This window comes from Thamnophis elegans, chromosome 5 (assembly GCF_009769535.1).
Source record: "Thamnophis elegans isolate rThaEle1 chromosome 5, rThaEle1.pri, whole genome shotgun sequence".
Lineage (NCBI taxonomy): Eukaryota > Metazoa > Chordata > Lepidosauria > Squamata > Colubridae > Thamnophis > Thamnophis elegans.
The window spans coordinates 52,859,178-52,881,537 of NC_045545.1; the positions used below are offsets into that span (position 1 = coordinate 52,859,178).

Consider the following 22,360-nt stretch of genomic DNA (forward strand, 5'->3'; position numbering starts at 1 on the left):
TTCTCTAGACAAGAATCCTGGGGACAAACTGCAGAATAATTCAGGTGGAACTATTATATATTGAAGCCTTTGCCTACAAATTCTCCTTAGTCTTGCTAGTATGATCTCTCTTCATCCATGTTACCTCAGCAACCTCCGGAGCTGCATGAATTAGATGCCAAATGTAGCCATTCAATTCCTCTTTCCTCCTCTCAGCGGCTGCCTCTCCTCGTGATCGTCCAATTATAAACCTGCTAGGGAAGCTGGGAAATTGGATTGGGTGGGGGAGAAAGAGACATTTAAGCAGTGAGCCCAATCATCAAGAAAATTTCTGAAGCAGAAGGGTTCAAAGACACAGTTGCTCCTTAAAAGTCCTGTACATGGAAGGAATTGCTTCACGTTAAAAGGTGAGAATGCCAAATTCTGATTTCTCTCCATACATTCAGCCAGAAGGAGTAAAAACGTTCAGAAAATGGTGCTTCCCAGAAAAAGAGCTATGGAAAGAAAGCAACCAATTTAGGATTGCTTGCAACATCACTGTATGTTATTAAGAAGTAACTGTCCTAATAAACGTGCAAGAATCAAACTCTTCTTGGCTTGACAAAAAGGCAGGGTGTTCACCGCATGCCTGCAATTCAGATGCTGCATGCAGCCACATTTTATATATTCTATGAACCTGATGTCTTTGCTTAGGTTATTTTTAACACAGGTCAAAGTGGGTATATATGGTTATATGTATAAGCACATCTCCTATATCTATTTCCTAAACAGAAATCATTTCAGCTTTTCCCACTCTTGTGTACTATTAACATGGGTTCATAATAATGATAATATGCACTTCCTGAAAAACCACTGATTGCCTCACCGTGAATGTACAGATCAAGAACCAGATTACCTTTTTTATTACTTCAATCACAAATTTTGATTCTTTCCTAATAGAAAAATTGCATTTCATTCAGGAAAGCAAATGTAGAATTGTAAATAAGTACACAATCAGTTTCCCTGGTTAATTGCAGGAGTGTGCCGAGTACAGCATCAAGGAAAAATGAAGGTTATAAGCAAAATGGAGACTGACCTTGGGAGATGCGAAGAGGGGAAGATGAGACGTAGCTTGTTGTGCAGCTCCTGGAACTCTTCAAATGTGCGCTGAATGAATGTGACCTCAGAAGGGTGCTCTCGTTTCACCTTCAGAATATAAATCTGCAAGGCAAAGATGAAAGTTCATATGGTTCAACTGCAGATTCCACATTATTTCTGTATTTGGTATAAACTATCCCTTGCTTTAAGTGTCACTTATCTAGAGCAGATGCCCTAGCATTGTCTCTACTGTAGTGCCCTCTAACAAAACGGCCATAAAAAAGACTCACATATCCTTTGCTGGGATTGAAGACCTTTTCATGTCGGCAGAGAAAAATATCAACGATACGGCTAGATGTCTTGATTGTGTGCACACGGGGGGCAAATGACAATGTTGGCCGGGAGTCTGATGTTGTGAACTTCATCTGGGCCAGGTTGTGAATGAAGAAGTTGAGCTTCGTGGCTACACTGCCCAGGCTGGACTCTATCAATCTGTATCAAAGGATGGAATTTCTAAGTTATATGGTGATGCAAAGTTGACTGTGCTACTCCATGATTTTGATAAAGATCCCAGAACAGTGTTGGTGAAAAAGATTTTGGGATACAGATGTTTGATGTCTTCCTTTTTTGAGTTTCTAATTATCAGAGTTAAGACTAATATCTTCGCACCTGGTAAAATAGGTAGTAGCATCTGCCTCAGAGTCTTGTGGTCTAAGTGCATCATAAACATATTTTAGGTCCTCAAGGTCAGAGAGTTCAGGAATCCCGCAGGAGAGCATCTGAATGCAAAAAGAGACCAAAAATTAGCATTGGAAAATGAAGAGGTGCAGCTGTTGAAAATATGAACTATGGCAATCCCAGTTTTAGAAATGGAACATCTACTCCTGATTTCCTGAAATACTATTACTGATGGTATTTTCTGCATATCATTACTACTATTTGCCCATAGGCAAAAAGTGATGGGACTACAAAATAGACAAATAGAAAATGAAGACACTAAGACTTCAAGGTCTTTAGAATTCACAGAAAAGCACTTGCTCCAGACTTTAGAATCGCTGATATGAATGACAAAAAAGTCTGGAAAGTGGTCACTGCAGTATCTGGAGACAGTAGAAGAGAAGAGAAAGAACAAGAGAAATCTCAAAATACGGAGACCTGCAAATAGAGGTAGAATGCCTGTGAGAAAAAAAAGTAAAAATAGAATCAATTGTAATAGGTTCCTTGGGTGCAATCCCAGAACAACTGGAGCACCATTTGAACACCATCGGCATTGACAAAATCACCACTAGTCAATTGCAGAAGGTAGCTTTACTTGGAACAGCTTACATCTTGTGACAATACCTTTAACTTATCAAACAACAATATTTGAGTAATTTAGGTGCTTGGGAAGCTGGATAAAAATGCCAAATACAGTTTAAAGAAAAATAATAAAACAAGTCTTTAGTCTTTGTGGTTTCAGGAATAAAAATGAGATCTTTGGGCAGGACAATCATTGGAGATAAGCTTATGCATTTTCTGTCTTGATCTTTGCTTAAAGCTTGAAAAAGGGAGAATATGCAAAACTCCAAAGGGTATCCTGAATAATCAACTGACATGAAGGGAGTTCAGCAAGAATTACAATGCGCTGACTGGACAGATGCAATGTTTCTGAAGAGCATGAGCAATAGGGAGGAAAATATGTTTTCTCACCAGTCCCAAAAGATTGATGAAGAGATGAGTATGCTTCCGGATAAGGTTGTAAGCTTGGCAGCAGAGATCCACAAAATCATGGAAACGACTGGAGGGTTTATCACCACCATTGATAACATAAGCCATGTCTGATGTGAAGACAAATGGAGCTCGGTCCCTATAGAGAAGGTACATCTATATATCTCAAAGTGGCTAAAATTGTAGTTACTTCAAGGATTACTTCTTTTTCATTCCTAACTACACTCATTCATCAAGTAGGTTAATAAAATAACTCATACTTATAACTCAAACAAGATTTTTATCAACTTTTGAAATATTATTTACAAAACAATATTAGAATTTAATTTTTCTTTTTTCTACTGTTATGTAAAACCAACTTAAATATTAATAATGAAACTACATAGTATGACACAAATAGTATTTACTTTTAAAAATACTATTTACTTTTGTTTCTCTACTCCATAAAGTACACGCCCCAATTTGGTTGTGTGTTATATTCCAGTCATTCCATGAATAATATGACATTTAAAATGACCAAGGATAATTGTTCCAAGCAGATGTATTTTAAAGTTCTTCAGATATTCTCTTGAACACTCCATCTGAATGACAGTTTTGGATTTTAGCAAGATAACAGCAGATTTAACAAGATATTTTTATTAGTATTTTATTAGGTGGCTGCTCCGACCCTCTGGAACGAACTCCCCGTGGAGATTCGGACCCTCACCACCCTCCAGTCCTTCCGCGCCGCCCTAAAGATCTGGCTGTCCCGGCTGGCCTGGGGTTAAGACTCTAACCCCACTCGAATTGTGTGGCTGTTGTGTTTTTTAATATATTGTATTGTCTGTATGTTGGAAACTGTTTGTCCTCCCCCCCCCTTTTTTAACTGTGAGCCGCCCTGAGTCCCCCCAGGGAAAAGGGCGGCATACAAATAAAGGGAAAATGAAAATGAAAGGTATGTTTTGGAAATCTTTTCAAGAGTTCATGATCTGCATTTTCTAGCAGTATCTTTTGTTCATGCTTAGAGACATAGGCATCAATGAAATGAATGGTGGTATTTGCAGCTCTTCTAATATGACTTATTATTGTATGCTTTTCTTTGTTAATAACTGTTTTCATACACAAGGATATGATAGCATTCTCGTTCTATTTCAACACATTATTGAATCTCTCCTTCATTTTTTTCTTTCGCATCTCAAAATAAAAAAAAAGAATAAAAAGTTTGGAAATTAAGTCTGCATTAGAATCAAAGCTAATTTTGTCAAATTGAAATAACTTCTTTGGTGGAAAATTGAATTCAGATGTTTTTTACTATTATTACATTTTACTTTATTGTGAGATAACATTTGGTTGTGTGTGTCCAGAAGATGGAAGAGCTTTGGTTATCACATGAGGCTTACATCTCAAAAACAAAGAGAAATATCAGGAAATGTTTGACCGCTGTTAATAAATAATTGTTAGTCCAGTTTGATCTAGTGGTTAAGGCGCCAAGCTAGAAGCCAGGAGACTGAATTCCAGTTCCCGCCTTAGGCATGAAGCCAGCTGGATGATCTTGAGTCAATCATTCTCTCTCAGCTCAATTCACTTTACAGAGTTCTTGTTGTGGGGAGTGTTATGTCCACGCAGATACAAGCAGAGGCTTTTACTTCTGCCGTGCAAGTGTGGGATGTATTTTAAAGTTATTGGTTAACGGGTGACAGCTTCCCATAAAAGGGGCTGTTAGCCGGAAGCTACATGTTGGTTTATAGTCTGCTCTTATCTTAAATAAACAGCATTGCTGGAATCAGCATGGCTTCTCGTCTGCACAACATTGCATGAGAGAATAGTCTGTTGGATGTGTTTGTGGCACAAGTTATTTATAAAAAAAAATAAAAGCAGGATATAAATATATAAATGGCAAAACATTCCAAAGTCATTAACATGAGCTGTTGAAAGCATTTCCATTCCTTGAAGAATTCTTTTAATGCTTTTTATACTCTTGGTTAATTTTAGTAAAACTGCAGGCCTTGCCTAAGGGCAACAGACACGGAAGTATTTTGTAAAAAATATTAAAATTAAAATGCAGAAAGGAAAAGCAACCAATTATTTATTATTCACTTAATGTTAATTATGTTTTAATCAGCATAAAATATTAATTATTTTCTGCGTACCACTACTTCTGCTAAGCCGATTCTAGGATATTAACGAAGGCTGCCATTCTAGTTAAAAACTAAAATACTTAGTTTTGTCATTTAGTCTTAAATTCTATGGATAACATTAATGGATAACTTTAGCATAATTTTATACTGGGGATTATATTAGTTATATTTTGTGTAAACTATTTTCACATTAGGCCTCATTTTTGTTGCCAAATAATGGAGAGACAGCTAAGTGCCAAGTACTGTTGTCTTCCATCCAAGTGAAATATTTTAGGTATTGCATTACAAATGAATCCTACTTTACAGAAAATGTTTAAAAAGAAGTTCTTGGCTGATTTAAATGCCAAGTGCTGCATTTTTATATCAAATAGCATTTTTCCTGAAGTGTAACTATGGTGATATCCATGTTAACGTCATGGTATTCTTAGACTGCCTTCTATCATCCTATAGAATCCACCCAGTTGCAAAGCATTTCTTATGTGAAAAACCAACGTGCCCACTTTCGTTTCTCACCCTTGGTCAGTTTCTCAATGAAGCTGAAGTGGACATTAACCCATATGAGGTAGGTTCATTCAAAAATTGTTATCCCATGATGTTTTGTCAACTGAAGATTATAAACAATCAACATTAGTAATACTGTATAAATAAATAAATAATAAATACCCAATCTAAACCTCTGGCTGACTGTGACCAACAACGACAACAACAATAATAATCTTTAGAACAACCTGTTGTAAGCCACTCAGAGTTATTAAATGAGATGGCAGGTATGTACAGTAAAATAATAAACAAAACAAAATAGCCAGTCATAAAATGCCTTTGACAGCTGTTCCAGGCATGATGACTTGTGTGAATGCATATGTATTCTCAGAAAATTCTATGAGGATTTCAAAGCAGCCATGCAGAGTCTTTGAGGAGCATTTCAGAAGATTCCTCACCTTTTGATGTTGCCAAACATCTGGGCATGTCCCAGAAACCTTCCAAAGTCAATATGGAACATGTGCCCGGTTGTTTTGAGCATGATGTTGTCATTGTGCCGGTCACAGATTCCCAAAACATAAGTGGCTACACAGCAGCCAGCACAGGAGTAAATGAAATTCTCCACTGCCTGAAAGATGAAGATATATTTAGAATAGCTATGAAAAGAATCAGTGGGAAAGGTAGGTAAGGCAATGGGTAGAGAAAGTTTTAAAAGTTTTGCAAAGGGGATTACAGGGTATGCATGTGTGAAGCAAACAAAAACACGTGATATGTCACTTTCTGGAATAAGTTGAAGACATTCAGCAGTACCTGGCATTCTCATTTACAAATCTTTCTGCAAGTAACCTTAACACAATGAATACATTTGCCAAAATCACGTGTTTGTGGCTAAGCGCTGCATCCATTTTAAAATATAATTTGTAAAGGAGAAAAAGGATTCTTAATATTGCTTCTCATTTTCAGAGACTTAAAATACCATTATAATGCCAAATAAAATAAAACTAACTGCTTCTTGATTCAATACTGTACTAAAGAAACAAAAATAAAATGGCTCTGAAAACACATAAACAAATCTAAATTACAGTGCCTCTATTTTGCTTTTTGTAATTACCATAATTACGAAATGTAGAAAGAACATATTGATACAATTCCTGCACTTAATTCTGTGGTTTTGATTCTTAGGCAGGGCCGCTGAGAGGATTATTAAGTGCTAGAACAACACTAGTATGGGCCCCCTCACCTACACATGGACACATAAATCAGTAATGTCATAATTGCAGCGAGGCCTGCAGTACTATTAGGCTCAAAACAGGACGCGAGGGGATGGTGTGACTTCCCCCCGCCCCCTTAGGCCCATTTTTGCTGCCAGGAGCCTGCAGCAAGGCCTACTAGGCCCAAAACAGGATGCAAGGGGGTCGTGCAACCATAAAGTTATGTCAAACAAGGCTGCAAGGTAGTTTTGCTATACACACAAAGCAGTGGTGGGTTTCAAAAATTTTTGGAACCTATTCTGTGGGTGTGGCCTCCTTTGTGGGAGTGGCTTGCCGGCTGTGTGGCCTGATGGGAGTGGCTTGCCAGCCATGTGTTTTCTTTCTTTCTTTCTTTCTTTCTTTCTTTCTTTCTTTCTTTCTTTCTTTCTTTCTTTCTTTCTTTCTTTCTCTCTGTCTGTCTCTGTCTCTCTGTGTTTGTGTGTGGGGGGCAGTGGTGGGTTTCAAAAAGATTTGGAACCTCTTCTGTAGGTGTGGCCTCCTTTGTGGGAGTGGCTTGCCGGCTATGTGGCCTGATGGGAGTGGCTTGCCAGCCATGTGTTTTCTTTCTTTCTTTCTTTCTTTCTTTCTTTCTTTCTCTCTGTCTGTCTCTGTCTCTGTCTCTCTGTGTTTGTGTGTGTGTGGCAGTGGTGGGTTTCAAAAAGATTTGGAACCTCTTCTGTAGGTGTGGCCTGCTTTCCGGGTCCACTGGTGGAACCTCTTCTAACTGGTTCGGTAGATTTGATGAACCGGTTCTACCGAATAGGTGCGAACTGGTAGGAACCCACCTCTGACACAAAGTATAGAGAATGAAGTATATATATCCAATATTGTTTTTCTTAAAAAAATGGTTTTGTAATTTTTTTTAAAAAAAATCCCCTTCATGGGCCCTTTGAGCTCCATGGGCCTTGGAACAATGTACCGGCTGCACCCCCCTCTCCTCAGGCCTGCTCTCAGGCAAAGGATTTTATTGTTTTACTTGTTCCTTTTCTTTACCTTTTCATATTCATCCTCCTTGGGGTTGTGCTTCTGTAGCCAGTCTGCAAGGGGACGATCTTTGAAAGAACCTGTCACACCATGCTGCACTTGAATTTTTCGCAAAGTTTCTGCATTGGGGATCATTTCTACCATCCCTGTAATGCATAAAGGATGGAAATGAGGTTGGTTATAGGAAAGATATTGCCATTCAGACATCTGGGCTGTACAGCCCAACAGTATCTAGGTTGATATTTTCATTAAATGGAAGGATTGCACAACCATCTCAGGCCCATATGTAAAATTCTCATCACATATTGTATAAACACATCTTCTAGGCAGTCTTTAGTAGATAATTCAGAGGAAGGGAACCTCCAAGGGAACCTTCAAGATCACCCGGATGGCAGGAAATTGTAATTTAAACAGTTGTTGGAAGGAGGGCAACCCACTTCTCCTCTCTCTGTTCTGCTCATGTCTGTTAGTTGCTCAATGTCATTAGCACCAGGAAACCAACAGGCTGCTGAAAGGAAAAGGGAAGCCACCAAACTTTCCCTCATAGCTGTGCTATCATGGAACAAATAATTGCTTTCAGATAACTGCTTGTCTACCAAGGAGCATGTAGGCAAACAGTCGCATTTTATTTCTATCCCAGATTTCCTTCCAGAATTCGATGTAATATATATATACAGGGTTCCCTTCTCCTATTTATGTTGTGTCCCCACAACAGTAGGTTGGTCTGAGGAACAGTCACTGACCATAATCACCCAGTCAGCTTCTTCTGGGCTCCACAGAAGGCCACCCAAAAAAGCACGTGGACTGGAGGTTATCAAGATCCTTCTCGTGTATCAACAGAGCCACAATTTAGAAACTCAGAAAACAACAACTTCTCTTTTTGCTAAGAAAGCAGCTGTTGATTCAGATTCAACAGGCTGAATTATTAATTGTCATAATCTCTTATGCTGCTAAATTGTAGGTGACACTTGTGAAGGTATCTATAGAAGGATATTGTAGCAAATATAGAATGCATCTGTCATAACCTGAAGCAGGTGCTCAGCATCATTTTACTGGAATAATTTTTTATCACATCGTTATTAAAATAAACTCTTACATAGTGGATAAAACAACTAAGAAAAAAACCCCGTCCATATTTAGGGATATTTTATGCTGACTAACAGATACCTTACACAATTTTTTACTGTTAATACTTATAATCTAATCTAATTATAATATTCAAAACACTAACCATTTCCAAACACATTTTAAAATGTGAAACAAATAAAACAGTGAAAATAATAATAGAAAACAGATAAGAAAATAAAACTGCAAACATAAATTCATTGTTATGTATGTGTCAGGCACAGATTGATTTTGAGTACAAAAAACCCCCCTATGCCTTATGTAGCTATGCCTTAGGAAGGAACAATCGGCATACTGGGAAACTAATAATCTACTCACAGATTATTTGGCAAGGCACTTTCTGTATTCTCAATGTTTGCCCAAAGAGATAATAAATCTGTTCTGATCTTATTATTCCATATGGTCCCCCAAGAATCCTATTAGTCTGTAAATGAAGGTGAGGAAGGTAAAGGAAACTGAAAATGTTTCATACTTGGATCTAGGCTTACCCCGACCACGGCCTGTAGAAAAACAACGGAATATGACCATGCGCATGTTCAAACCTTCTTGCACCCAGATCTTGTTCATTATACGAATCATTTGCAGGGTTAGCATATCTTGGCGAAGATCATCTCCACACTGTGGGAACAAAGGCATGATGTAAGGCAGATTATTTCCAGGGCATTTTAATAATTTATATTAAGAGAAAGTTATTAAACATGTTTCATCTTTTTAAAACATGCAATGTCACCTCTAATCAGAAGGAAGATTTTAATCTAACAGTGATCTTCCTTAAAAACTAAACAATTCCAGTCTAGCACTTACCTTAAAAATAACACGGATATTTTCTGCAAGGGAGTCAACATTCTGGAAAGAGAGCTTCAGAGGGACAGCATTTGAATTGAAATAGGAACAATCCTGCAAGCAAAGAAAAACGGAGATCAAAGGTGGGAGGCGAGTGTTACAATCAAGCAACCTAGCAATATGGGAGTCCAGTGATCCCAAGCATTGGGAGAAGAATTACTATGCAATGTAGATTTAGGATCAGATCAAAGGTAGAGTATTGGATTTAAGAGAGCTAATTGCAATAAACTTAGAGAGAGCTTGGGAAGAATTCCATGGATGAGAATCCTCAAGGCGAAAACAACTCAAGAAGCTTGGAAAATTTTGAAAAATGAGATTACAAAAGCTCAGTCTAGCATAATACCAATGAAGAAGAAAAATAATAGCTCCCAAAAGAAACCAGCATGGCTGCATAAAAAACTCTCTGACAAATTGAAAGACAAAAAAGTTAAGTATAAAAAGTGGAAAGAGGGGGACATAACTAAGGCAGAATGTCAGCAAATAGCCCGAGCCTGTAAAGATGAAGTAAGGAAAGCTAAGGCTCACAATGAAGAAAAATAAAGAAAAAATAAAAAATAAGAAAAAAAGCTTCTTCCAAAATGTTAAAAACAAATAAAAGATTAAGGAAATGATTGGTTCATTGCTGGGAGAAAGTGGCAAGAAGGTGACAAGCAACAGGGAAAAAGCAGAACTATTTAACTCATGTTTTGCATCTGTCTTTACACAAAGGGATAAAACAGTCCAACCTATCAAAAACAGCACCACAAAAATCAGATTAGGAACACAAGTTGAAATAGGGTAGAAAATGGTAAGTGAGTACCTGTCTACCCTAGACAAGTTCAAATCACCAGGACCAGATGGATTATACCCTAGGGTTCTAAAGGAACTGGCAGATGAGATCTCAGAACCACTGAACTATATCTTTCAGAGATCCTGAGCACCGGGGAACTGCCAGAGGACTGGAAAAGAGCTGATGTGGTTCCCATCTTCAAAAAAGAGGGGAAAAAAACAGATCCAAGAAACTACAGACCTATCAGCCTGACCTCAATACAAGGAAAGATTCTGGAAAAGATAATCAAGCGAACCGTGTTCACGAATTAGTGAACACCTAGAAGTAAACAAAGTAATAGCCAAAAGCCAACATCGGTTTGTCAAAAATAGATCATGCCAGACTAATCTTATTGCATTCTTTGACAAAGTGACAAAATTAGTGGACCAGAGGAATGCCGTCGATATAGTTTACTTGCACTTCAGTAAGGCATTTGATAAGGTAGACCATAACCTATTACCAGATAAAGTAGAAGAATGTGGGTTGGACAGCATCACCACTAGATGGATTCGTAACTGGCTGACCAACCACAGTCAACGTGTAGTCCTCAATGGAACTGCATCTACATGGAGAGAAGTATGCAGTGGAGTATCCCAAGGCTCTGTTTTAGGCCCAGTACTCTTCAACATGTTCATCAATGATTTGGATGAGGGAATAAATGGGGAACTTATCACATTTGCAGATGACACCAAGCTGGCAGGAATAGCTAACACTCCAGAAGACATGCTTAAGATACAGAAAGATCTTGACAAACTTGAACATTGGCACTATCTAATAAAATGAAATTCAATGGTGAAAAGAGTAAGGTTCTACATTTAGGCAAGAAAAACGAAATGCACAGGTACAGTATAGGTGGTACCTTGCTCAATAGTAGTAACTGTGAGAGGGATCTTGGAGTCCTAGTGGGCAACCATTTAAATATGAGCCAGCAGTATGCAGCAGCTGCCAAAAAAGCCAACACAGTTCTAGGCTACATAAACAAAGGGATAGAATCAAGCTCACGTGAAGTGTTAATACCACTTTATAATGCCTTGGTAAGGCCACACTTGGAATACTGCATTCAGTTTTGGTCGCCACGATGTAGAAAATATGTGGAGACTCTAGAAAGAGTGCAGAGAAGAGTAACAAAGATGATTAGGGGACTGGACACTAAAACATATGAAGAACGGTTGCAGGAACTGGGTATGTCTAGTTTAATAGAAAGGACTAGGGGAGACATGATAGCAGTGTTCCAACATCTCAGGCGTTGCCACAAAGAAGAGGGAGTCAAACTATTCTCCAAGGCACCTGAGGGTAAAACAAGAAGCAATGGGTGGAAACTAATCAAGGAGAGAAGCAACTTAGAACTGAGGAGAAATTTCCTGACAGTTAGAACAATTAATCAGTGGAACAGCTTGCCTCCAGAAGTTGTGAATGCCCCAACACTGGAAGTCTTTAAGAAGATGTTGGATAGCCATTTGTCTGGAACGGTATAGAGTTTCCTGCCTAGGCAGGGGGTTTGACTAGAAGACCTCCAAGGTCCCTTCCAACTCTGCTATTGTATTGTATTATGTTATTCCTCATGGATATTATTATTGCCCAACTAAAACAAAGCCACAAGAAATAATGGGTAGATTAAGTGATAGAAGCCAATTATTTTCATACTAAAGAGGTAAGATGTTGCATAAAGACTGGTTATAGAAATGCTACTCTGGAGCTTGGATGGTTTGGCACATGAAACACATGGAGTCCCAATGAGTGACTCCTAAGGTGTTGAAGGAAGAACTAATCCCATTTCCACAGTATATAAATAAAAGCATTTTAATCAGTCAACAACATACTCTGGGCACAATTCCTTTCACCAGCAGACTGGGGCTAAGTGGTAGTCGACAGGAGCCATTGACATTGAAGAACTGCCTGACATCCTCTAGTCCTTCACGAAGGATGGCCTAAAGGAAAAACAAAACAAAAACTGTAAGCTCTAAACTGCAGTTTATTCATGTCCTTTTCCATTCCCTTTTCAAAGCAGGTTATTTTTCACTACTAAAAAGTATTTTTTCATAAAATTGTTAGTAACCTGAGGTGAAATTTGGCGAAAACAAGCCACAACATCATGAAAAGTTCTAATAATTAGATGTATGGAAAACTTTGAAAAAAATTGCTTAAAATCATTTACACGTAGCCCTTGTTATTTGTGGAATCATTAGTTGTAATTTTCTGTATCTACAGCTGAAAAATATAAACCAGACCTTATTATTCTTGAGCAGTTTCATATATTCATAGCTTTGAGGTTTTTTGTATATTTTTACACATGTGCTAAATAGCGAATTGACTCTTGTGCATGTGGAAAGTATTTTCTTTTCATAGTCTTGTTATCCACAAAAATGGAGCCTTTGTAAATAACAAGACCCACTTGATCCCAAAATAGTGGCAAATTAAAATTTGTATTCAAGTCTTAGCAAATTAATACTTAGATCTACCATGCAATTTCTGCTTTCAGGAGGTACCACCTTTTTCAGAAGGTGCATGGAATGCTGTTACCTTCCCAAAAAAGGTGGTTCCTATTTTTCTACTTGCATTTTTACATGCTTTCGAATGGCTAGGTTGGCAGAAGCTGGGACAAGTAATGGAAATTCACTCCATTATACAGCGCTGGGAATTTGAATCGCCAAACTGCCGACCTTTCTGATCAACCAGCTCAGCGTCTTAGACACTGTGTTCCCTATGGAAGGAACATTATGCAAGGTATAAAGTACTTGCAATCTTTTGCAATGCACATAGTTAAGACAGTGAAAAGAAATTAGGATCCTGTTTCCATGTTACAGATAACCAAGACCACAGCATACTGCACTAGATACCTAGAGATGTAGATAAGAACATTTAGATGTATCTTAGAACATGGAAGGAACATTAAAGTTAAAGGTAAAGATTCCCCTCATGCATATGTGCTAGTCGTTCCTGACTCTAGGGGGCAGTGCTCATCTCTGTTTCAAAGCCGAAGAGCCAGCACTTTCTGAAGACGTCTCTGGTCATATGGCTGGCATGACTAAATGCCAAAGGAGCACAGAACGCTATTACCTTCCCAACAAAGGTGGTTCCTATTTTTCTACTTGCATTTTTACATACTTTCGAACGGCTAGGTTGGCAGAATCATTTCTACTTTTTGTTAAATAAGCAGTATTTCATCATTGCACATGAAGTCTATCATTCTTAATCCTCTGCTCTTTCCTCCAGTCACCATAAAACCATGTGTACCTGTCGCGATGATGGAGCAGCCTCACGGACTTGTTGAGCCAGCTTAGCCAAGGTGTTAACCAGCCAACATTGACGATCAAACTCCTCTCGCAGACCCTTTCCACAACAACATAACAGAGCTGCCAGCAGGTACTGGTAACGAATGCTAAACTGAGAATCCTTCAAACCATCTTTCAGAAGCCTGGGAATACAGAAATTTTGTCACTGGAAATAGAAATGTTTGCATGGAACGACCGTTGACTTACCTGAACTGTCCTTCTATATGCGCTGCGGGAGAATTCAAGCACAGAGTTAACTTTGTCCATTAGTCTAAAGACTGAGTTATGAAATTGTTGACCACGCCTCCTCTGACTGGAAGAGTTCAGTTTTGTACGAAGGCACAGCCGATCCGAGAGATGGAAATATGAGTCTGGACCGGAAAGTGAAGGTCAATGAACTTGTGGCAATTGAGCACGAGAGTCCCTAGACCGGCCGGTGCCAAGGGTGAGGTTGGATTCTACCACAGCGCACATAGAAGGACCGTTCAGGTAAAGTTAATGGTCATTCTCCTGTGCGCTGCTTGGAGAATCCAAGCATGGGACATGCCAAAGCAATGAAACTAAGGGTAGGAGCTAGGCTGGGCCAGGGTCCTAGAAGTTGGAAGAACAGCCCTTCCGCACAGCCCTTAAGATCTGGCTATCCCGTCAGGCCTGGGGATAAGATCTTCATACACCCCACCCGAATGTTGAATGAATGTTGTGTTTTATTGCTATTTTTATTTGTACTCACATATTATTTTACGTTCTGTCTTGCACCCCCTTCCCATGAGTTGTAAGCTGCCCTGAGTCCCCCCAGGGAAAAGGGCGGCCTATAAGTGACAATAAAATACAAAAAAAAAAAAACTAAATAAAACCCTTTGTAATACCTGCCGCCCGAATGAGGCTTCCACAGAGCAAACACATCCAGTTTATAATGTTTGACAAAACATTGATGACCAGGTCAGCGCCCTGCATATGTCCTCAATAGAGGCTTGTGTTGCCCAGGCCACCGAGGTGGCTGCACTCTGAGTGGAATGTGAAGTGATGCGCCAGGGAGCTGGTCTAGGTTGACTTTCGTAGGTAAGAGCAATACACGCCTTCAGCCAGCGACCGATGGTGATGGAAGATGCCTTCTGGCCCATCGACATTGGCTGAAAGGACACAATTAAAGCTTCCGATTTTCTGAAGGAAGTTGTATGTTTCACATAGTGACGGAGCACCCTGCAAACATCCAGATGGTGCCACTGTCTCTCTTGCGGGTGCGCTGGGTGTGGACAGAAGTCCGGGAGAATAAGCTCCTGTGCCTGGTGGAACCAAGTGTTGATCTTGAGGAGAAATGCAGGGTCCAGTCGGAGAACCATTCTGTCCGGGTGAAATATACAGAGGTCCTGGTGTACTGACAGCGTGGCCAGCTCCAACACCCTCCTAGCTGATGTAATAGCTACAAGAAAAACTGTTTTAAGGGTCAACAATTTAAGGCTGATGGTACGAATGGGCTCGAACGGTGCTTTAGTGAGGGCCTGGAGTACTACAGTCAAATCCTACGTGGAATAGTGGTGAACCACACGTGGGTTGAGATTTGTAAACCCCCTGAGGAAAGTCCGTATCCTCGGGTGGAGAGTTAGGGGGTGACCCTGACAGTCATCAAGCACCTTCGACAACGCTGTGAGTTGGCGTCGAAGAGTGCTAAGTGTTAGCCCCTTGTCTATGCCTATCTGTAGAAAATCAAGTACCTGAGGTATCAAAGCCAAAGTGGGTTCAATGTCAGAATTGCGGCACCACCTGCAGAATGCACACCAGGTGGCATCATAGATGAGCGTGGTAGCTGGGCGTCTGGTAGCTTGAATCGTCCTTATGTCTGAAAAATTCTGACGGGCTAGGATATCCCTCTCAAGTGCCACATGGCAAGTTGCATCCACTGGGGGTTCGGATGGATTAGAGCCCCTTGTGAGAGGGATATCCTGTCATCTGGTATTTGCCACAGTCATGATAACGAGAGATTGATGAGGTCTCTGTACCAGGGACGTCTCGGCCACATTGGTGCAATCAGAAGTACCTCTTTCACCTCCGCCAATAGTTTCTGAATGGCCTGTGGAATGATCAGTATTGCCAGAAAGGCAGAAAGCAGACCTGTGGCCAAGGGCTGCAAAGTGCATCAATGGCTTCCGCCCCTGGTTCCTAGAACCTGGCAAAGAATCTTGGAAGGTGGGTGCTGTGGGACTGAGCAAACAAGTCCACCATGGGGTAACCAAACCGGAGGGATAGTTCTTGAAGCAGGGCAAGATGCAGACACCATTCTGCATGGTCCACCATGGCCCTGCTCAGCCAGTCTGCTTGCACGTTCGTGGAGCCCGAAATGTGCTCCACCTGGATTGACAGCGTGTGAGCCTCTGCTAGTTATGTAGCTTCTCCAATTCCAGCATGAGTAACCGCGACAGAGTGCCCCTGTCAGGTGACATGGGCTTTGGCGGCTATATTGTCTGTGAGGACTAGTATGCTCTGAGCCCTCACCAAGTCCCAAAACTTGATCAGAGCAACCAAACTGCGCGAAGCTCTAACCAATTTATACTGTTCCGCAGTTCCTGCGCACTCCAACGACCCTGCGCTACTCAGGTCAGAGCATGGGCCCCCCACCCAAATAGGCTGGCGTCCGTCGTTACTACAATACGTGTCAGTTCCTTGAAGGGGCATGCCCTCTGTACCACAGCAACGACCTCGTCACCTTGGGCAGTAGCTGTACCCTGGTGAGGGAGTGACTGGTGTGGGCTCTCTGGAAAGGGAGCAAAAACCATTGGAGGGCGCGTGCATGGAACCTTGCCCAGGGAACAATGTCTATACAATAAATCATTTTCCCTAAGAGTTAGGAAAGGGTTGCCAATGGTAAAGTTCTCTGTAGCAAATCTGACTCACCAGTTTCTGGATGCTGCGTCTGGGATCCTGAGATAGAAATACCTTGCAGATCTCGGAGTTGATGACAGTCCCGAGGTGCAGCAGGCTGATGGATGGCTGCAAGTGGCTCTTCGGAAAATTTATGACGAATCCGTGTAGTTGAAGTGTGATGATTGTGGTCTGAAGAACTCGCCTTGCTTGGTCCTGGAACGATGACAGGAGCAGGATGTCGTCGAGATAGCAATTCACTCTTACTGGTAGAGAGCGAAGATACACAGCGATGGCTGCCAGCAGCTTCATGAAGATTCACGGGGCTGATGAGAGGCCAAACGACATGGCCTTGTACTGAAACTGGCACCCTGCAAACTCGAACCACAGAAACCTACTGTGCACTGGATATATTGGAACGTGGAGGTACGCTTCTTTGATGTCGACTGATGTCATCAGGTTGCCCTTGCGGATGTAGCCCAGGATGGTCTTGAGTGACTGCATCTTTAAGTGTTGATATTTTAGGTGGAGATTGAGTCTTTTCAAATCTAAAATAGCTCTCCACCCCCCTGAGCTTTTGGTTACTAGGAATAAGATTGAATAAAATCCTAGTCTTTCCTGTCCCAGGGGCACTGCCTCTATGGCTTGGATGTCCAACAGGTGTTGGATCTCGGTGCTCATGAGGCCTCTTTTTACCTGACACCTGGGAAAAGGACACTTGATGAACCGTCTTGGGGGGATGGAGAGGAATTCTGGTGTGAGTCCCAGCCTCACCGTTTGAATGACCCGCAAGTCTGATATGGTATTTTCCCACTGGGGTGCAAAAGATGTGAGGCAACCACCAATGGGGCCATCCCCTTGGGAGTCACCTATAGCAATGGAAAGGCCAGTTGGAGGCATCACGAAATGGCCGCCTGGCCTGGGTCTGCTGTCTATTTCTATCTGTAGCTTCTAAGAGCTCCTGAGAGTGGTCGTGTCCCTGATTGAACGGCCTGTTGTAGTTGGGAAGATATGGGGCCGTATTGCCCCCAGTATCTATGGCATGAAAGGACTGGCAGTGAAAATATGGCTGAGTTCTTCTGTCAGTGTGTCTATTAGCCAATGGAAGCACCTTGTCCTTGTCCCTTGTCTCTATTAAAACAGGATCTAGCGCATCGCCAAATAACGTCCCACCCTTAAATGGGGCAGATGCCAAGCGCCATTTGGAACGCATATCCACCTGCCAATGGCAGAGCCATAGAAGTCAGCGTGAAGTGGAATTAGAAGCCACCATTTGGGAAGCAAATTTGGCTGCATTAAGGGTAGCGTCAGAACAGTATTTAATTGCTGCCATCAGCTTATTTACATCCTGGTTTAAATGCATATCCTCTGGCACTATTCTTGCCTGCAGTTGCTTGAGACATACAAGGGAAGTTCTATTAAAGAACGAAGCTGCCGTAGCAGCTCTCAGTGCCCATGCTGCTGCTGCTTGGTTTGTTTTACGTAGCATTAGATTGACGGCTGCTGATACGTTGGCGCTAACTTTTGGCGTGAAAACTCTGAGCTGTTACATTGCAGCCAAAGGAGGAGCACGAAATTCAAATCGGCAATCCAAAATGGTCGCCTGCCACTTCTAGCGGCTTCTCTAGCTATTGGAATGGTGGCGGCAGCGGCGGCTCAAGGAATTCAGTGGGCGCTGACCGCTTGTTGCCTTTGCAAGCTGGCAGCAGCATCGACAACAATTATTACAGGGACAATGCGCCAAGCACAAGAGTGGCGAACCAACTCCCAACCGCAGCAAAAAAAATGGCTTCAGAGCGCAATGCGGCTCCACTTGTTGCCAGGGACAATGCCGGCTTACAGCCCTTGCCAGAACAAGGCTTATCCCTCAGAGCACTCGAGTGGTGGTCCGTCGGAACGGAAAGCCACGCAAATCGCTGTTAAGTGATTTGACACATTAAGAATAACAGAAACAATAAACAACAAACAATAAAATTACATACAAACACTACAAATGAGTCAAATTATTGTCTATTAACCTAGAGAAAATATATTTACGTCTCTTCAGGCTGGACTGAGTTAAAAAAACTGAACTCTTCCAGTCAGAGGAAGCGTGGTCAACAATTTTATAACTCAGTCTCTAGGCTAATGGACAAAGTTAACCTTGTGCTTGGATTCTCCAAGCAGCCCACAGAAGAACGGAGCCATACTTCAAATTATCTACATTAGTAGAAGTGACTAAGCAAAAACTCACCCTCTCTTCTCCTATGCAGACTAAGTGAACATGTTACAGGTAGTCCTCTACTTATGACCACAATTGAGTCCAACATTTCTGTTACTAAGTTGTTAAATGAATTTCACTCCATTTTACAACCTTTGTTACCACAGCTGTTAAGTGAATTGCTGCAGTTGTTAAGTTAGTAATACAGTTGTTAAGTGAATCTGGCTTCCCCATTGGCTTTGCTTGTTAGAAGTTCACAAAAGGTGACCCTGGGACACTGCAACCTGGGACACTGCAACTCATGACCCTGGGACACTGCAACCGTCATACACATGAGTCAGTTGCCAAGTGTCTGAATTTTGATCATGTAGCCATGAAGATGCTGCAATGATCATAAACAAATGGTCATAAGTCACTTTTTTCTGTGTCTTTCTAACGTCAGTCACTAAATGAACTAATGTAAGTCTGCATGAGGTTTGTTGCTGTTTTTTGCCTGCTTACATGCAGTAGTTTCCCTTTTATTTTTCATATTTTAGGGGTGTAGAAACTATACCCTCTCTAAATTATCAGGGCAAACTACAGCACACTCCATATTCACTCATACTGATATGACCTATTTTGGGTAATGAAATGTTTGCTAGCAAACAACCAAGTTCAGAGACCATCAGGAACTCCACTGAACAGGAATTATATGAAATATCCCTGTGTATTAACTATATAGATAAAAATCTTAACCAAAAAACTGTTTTATCCCAAGCCTGGCTATTAGTGGGCAATATAATTAATGGGATAAAAAAAAGTCTGTTAGCAACAATGCAATTAGAATCTCCTTTTCCCTACCAGCACTTATCCTCCCATTCTACCCTCATTAGGTCCACCAATATTACCAGAAAAAATAGTGGGTGATCCTCAGATCACAGATGGCTCGCTTCATAAGAAACCGCACCAAGGGACTGTCCAAGTAGCATTCATACTTAAGAGCCTAGAAAAAGAAAACAAATTGGTTTTCCAGCAAAAACCAGCTATACAAGCTATAAAACCTGCAGTGAGCTACAGAAGCATGGAGACAGAAAGATGTGGCACTGGTGCATAATGCAAGAAAATACAAATTGCTTTCCGCAATAAACTGCTTGGAAAATCCCCAAGGATACACTCATAAACATCCATTAATGGAATGCTACTACTACTTTATTCTTTACACTTAAAAAGAGGGGACACTTAAAAGATTATAGCACCTTTATGATTGTACAACAAGAGATGTTACAGCACAGTAAAAAGTAAAAATTATGTATAAATAAGTATTTACACACATACATAGCCTTTGTCATTTTAATAAGTGTAGCAGGAATAACCCCAATCTGCATTATAGCTGTAAAAATTTGGTATATCCACATGCAGAAGACATAATAAATTGGCTTCTTGGTGGAAATCAGCTTTATTTTATTTTAATTTTCAAAATCTATTTTAATTGCAGGGGCTGAAAGGGAATGGATCAAGATCTTACCAGTTGGGAGAACTGAACATTTTTTTATCTATCTCTGGGGAGCCTTGGAGGAGTTCAGAGTAGAAATCAATATATTTTATCTTGCAGGCAAATTATTTCCCCAACTATCTCATTCTAGTCTCAAAAGAAAAAAAATAAACCTGTGAAGCTACATTTGCTATGTTACTACTGAACTTTGTTAGAGATGATCTGGGACTGCAAAATGAGGATTACTTGTGAACTTACTCACCCTGTGCCAGAGCACGGAAGAAGGAAACTGAAAACTATTAACTACGAAAGCCAAAGCCCCAAACAAAAATTGTTATGAATTCAATGCAAAATATAAAAGTATGACCTGAAATATATGATCTACTTATAAAAATTAGTCAGATTTATTTGGTCAAAATAATCTCATTACAACTGATTTCTCAGCAGAAGAACCATCCTGAAAATTTAGGAAGCTATGACATTCCTAACTGTTTAGAGAAATGCTACCCTAGGAGAACAATTTATCAGTTCCTTGAAACAAGACTCTAGCATAGCGATTTCCTTGCTAGACATAACCCTGTATTGAGTTACAAGCCATTTGTAGGCACGTTCCCAAATTGACAGCAATAATTTCCCAGCTAAGGCCTTGGCAGTTCTTTCAATAAGCACATTGACTCACCTGTACCAACTGGGGCAGATAATCTAATAGCTCAGCATCACTTATGGAATCAATCCACTGTACAGCTGTCCTTCTCACTTCCTGATCTGGGAACCTGTAGCCATTATCAGTAAGAGAATTTATAACAGATGTTCACTAGACACAATGCCCTAGCCCCAAACTGAGAATCCTTTCCAACAATATCTGTAACTCATTGATACCATCTCTTACTGCAGTCTGTGCCACTATAGCAACTAGTTCATGAAGATACCCCCACACCACATCGCAATTATTACTACCACAACATGTTTTTACAACCAAGAAGATGGGATTCTTCTGCTATAGCCTATAGTACATAATTTAAAAATAGTAATATGTAAGCAACACGAAAATCAGCTATCCAGAAAAATACAAAATTCTCACAAATCAACCATGTATGCAAGGGGATCGCCCCCTACTTTAATCCTGATGATAAGCTAGCTTTTAAGGGCTTGTTTGAATAAAGTCAAGGTGCAAACTGTATCAGTTTTGGAGGGAGTGGGTGTCATTTGAGAGGGCAAACACTGCACAGATTGTAGTACAACTTCCTGGGTGCCTATCAAATGGCACTGTTCCAATTGATGGGATCTGGTGCATGCCAATCCATCAGCTCACATGGTGGGCAGAAATGACAAGAGACAAACAGTCCCATGGATAACCAGGTCTCATACATTTATTCATCTTTTATTTAGTGAGTTCAACACATTTTACTGACAATGAATCAAGACAGGATTGGGCCTAAGGAGCAGAGGTGGTATTCCACAGGTTCTGACCAGTTCTGGAGAACCAGTAATGGAAATTTTGAGTAGATTGGAAAATCGGTAAATACCACCTCTGACTGGCCCCGCTCCCATCTATTCTCTGCCTCCCAAGTCACAGCTGATCGGGAGGGAATGGGGATTTTGCAGTATCCTTCCCCTGCAGTGGGAAAGGATTGGAGATTTTACAGTATCTTTCCCCTGCCATGCCCACCAAGCCACGTCCACAGAACCGGTAGTAAAAAAATTTGAATCCCACCACTGCTAAGAAGCTAGTATAGAAAAACAAATTAATCCAACTGCCAGCATTGAGGAGATGGATGGAAGGGTGGAAGATCTGATTAATCAAAATGCAATGTATCATCCTATTTGTTCACTGTGCACTTTTAACATTTCCAATACTTGCTATTACTTACGCTGCATGTAACAGTCCAAGAGCATCTTGATGATTCATGTATGTCCATTGTTTCAACAGGGCATAGATGTCAGGCAAACAGGCCCACTCCCAGCTTGGGGCACTAGCAAGCAGCAGAGGCAGCGAACCTGGCTCAGAATGGCAGTAATAACGCTTCTCCCATAATCTCTTTTTGTCTGCTTCAGTTAGCCTGAGATGAGAGAAAGACACAAAGGATACAAAGAATCTCCATGTAATAACATTTATGCAGTTTTTTCACAATTATGCAATTAGACATTAACTGATGGACTACTTTTAGATTAAAAGCACACAGACTTACCT

At 40.8% G+C, this 22,360-nt stretch overlaps 1 protein-coding gene and 1 long non-coding RNA gene across 6 annotated transcripts in view; one reads left to right on the forward strand and one right to left on the reverse strand.

The window, feature by feature from the left end:
• PIK3C2B (phosphatidylinositol-4-phosphate 3-kinase catalytic subunit type 2 beta) overlaps positions 1 to 22,360 on the reverse strand; it is a 110,463-nt gene that overhangs the window by 5,471 nt on the left and 82,632 nt on the right. For all 5 annotated transcript variants that reach the window (XM_032218179.1, XM_032218178.1, XM_032218177.1 and 2 more), the window contains 14 exons: positions 22,041 to 22,229; positions 20,849 to 20,942; positions 19,586 to 19,680; positions 13,605 to 13,785; positions 12,191 to 12,298; positions 9,524 to 9,616; positions 9,208 to 9,337; positions 7,604 to 7,740; positions 5,819 to 5,988; positions 2,746 to 2,902; positions 1,726 to 1,835; positions 1,347 to 1,548; positions 1,055 to 1,179; positions 125 to 242 (listed from right to left, as the gene is read on the reverse strand). In XM_032218179.1, the coding sequence (XP_032074070.1) occupies positions 125 to 242; positions 1,055 to 1,179; positions 1,347 to 1,548; positions 1,726 to 1,835; positions 2,746 to 2,902; positions 5,819 to 5,988; positions 7,604 to 7,740; positions 9,208 to 9,337; positions 9,524 to 9,616; positions 12,191 to 12,298; positions 13,605 to 13,785; positions 19,586 to 19,680; positions 20,849 to 20,942; positions 22,041 to 22,229 (1,909 nt within the window). The remainder of the gene's footprint in view (positions 1 to 124; positions 243 to 1,054; positions 1,180 to 1,346; positions 1,549 to 1,725; positions 1,836 to 2,745; positions 2,903 to 5,818; positions 5,989 to 7,603; positions 7,741 to 9,207; positions 9,338 to 9,523; positions 9,617 to 12,190; positions 12,299 to 13,604; positions 13,786 to 19,585; positions 19,681 to 20,848; positions 20,943 to 22,040; positions 22,230 to 22,360) is intronic.
• LOC116509177 lies at positions 16,721 to 20,777 on the forward strand. The gene is made up of 2 exons (XR_004255477.1): positions 16,721 to 16,924; positions 20,173 to 20,777. It is a non-coding gene; the product is annotated as an uncharacterized LOC116509177 (long non-coding RNA).